This window comes from Pygoscelis adeliae, unplaced genomic scaffold (genome assembly GCF_000699105.1).
Source record: "Pygoscelis adeliae isolate BGI_AS28 unplaced genomic scaffold, ASM69910v1 Scaffold94, whole genome shotgun sequence".
Lineage (NCBI taxonomy): Eukaryota > Metazoa > Chordata > Aves > Sphenisciformes > Spheniscidae > Pygoscelis > Pygoscelis adeliae.
Window position 1 is genome coordinate 68,633 of NW_008824547.1, and position 741 is coordinate 69,373.

The 741-nt window shown below is 65.9% G+C and overlaps 2 protein-coding genes across 2 annotated transcripts in view; both read right to left on the minus strand.

The window, feature by feature from the left end:
* The window catches only part of PCBP4 (poly(rC) binding protein 4), a 5,679-nt gene extending 5,441 nt beyond the window's left edge, over positions 1 to 238 (minus strand). Inside the window, exon 1 of the mRNA XM_009321837.1 lies at positions 128 to 238. Coding sequence (XP_009320112.1) covers positions 128 to 238 — 111 coding nt within the window. The remainder of the gene's footprint in view (positions 1 to 127) is intronic.
* A 143-nt stretch (positions 239 to 381) lies between these two features.
* The window catches only part of LOC103915080 (alpha/beta hydrolase domain-containing protein 14B-like), a gene marked incomplete at its 5' end in the record, with an annotated part of 3,935 nt that continues 3,575 nt past the window's right edge, over positions 382 to 741 (minus strand). Inside the window, one exon of the mRNA XM_009321838.1 lies at positions 382 to 396. Within this exon, the coding sequence (XP_009320113.1) occupies positions 382 to 396 (15 nt within the window). The remainder of the gene's footprint in view (positions 397 to 741) is intronic.

Here is a 741-nt window from a genome sequence, read left to right on the forward strand (position 1 = left end):
TGCGGAGCTCTGTCTCCTCGGGGCTGCCACCCATGCCACTGGCTCCATCCGGCGATGCCATGGCGGGAGGGCGAGCTGAGCCTGCGGGACACAGTGGTCTCCAGAAAGGGGGGAGGCCCCAACTAACCCCCTCCCCCGAAATCTGCAGCCTGAAAAGCACCATGGCTGGGAAGAGGGGAAACTGAGGCAGGGGCAGCACTATGCCCTCCTGCGGTGGGGGAGGCTTGCACAGCCCCATGGTACCCAGGGCCCCACCAGCATCCTGCACCCCTTCCAGGAGCTCCCCAAAGGGACCTGCCACCACATGTCTGCCTGAGCCTGCGGGCAGCTGCCTTCAACCTGGCCTGCGTGTGGCCCTTGGCTGGAGCCGGCACCGCACCTTCACAAAGCCAGGATCTGGATGGATATCAGGGGGAAGCGGAAAAGTGTGGGGAGCGTGGCTGTGGGATGGGGTTCAGTTTGCAGGTGCTTGCTGGGATGGTAGCACACGGGGTGGGGGGGGCAGAGGTGGCCTGAGTGGTCTCGCAGGCTGTGTGAGCCTTCCTTTTCCTCCTGCTCCCTTCCCCCCTGCCCGTGCACAAAGCCCCAGGGGAAACTGAGGCAGCCTCCCTGATGGGGACCACCAGCCCGATGCGAACCACGGCGTGATGCCCAATGCACGATGCCGTTGCACCCTGTCCCCCCTGAGCACCCCAGGGCTCCCCATGGACCCTGTGCCTGGGGGACGGCGGTGGCTGGGAA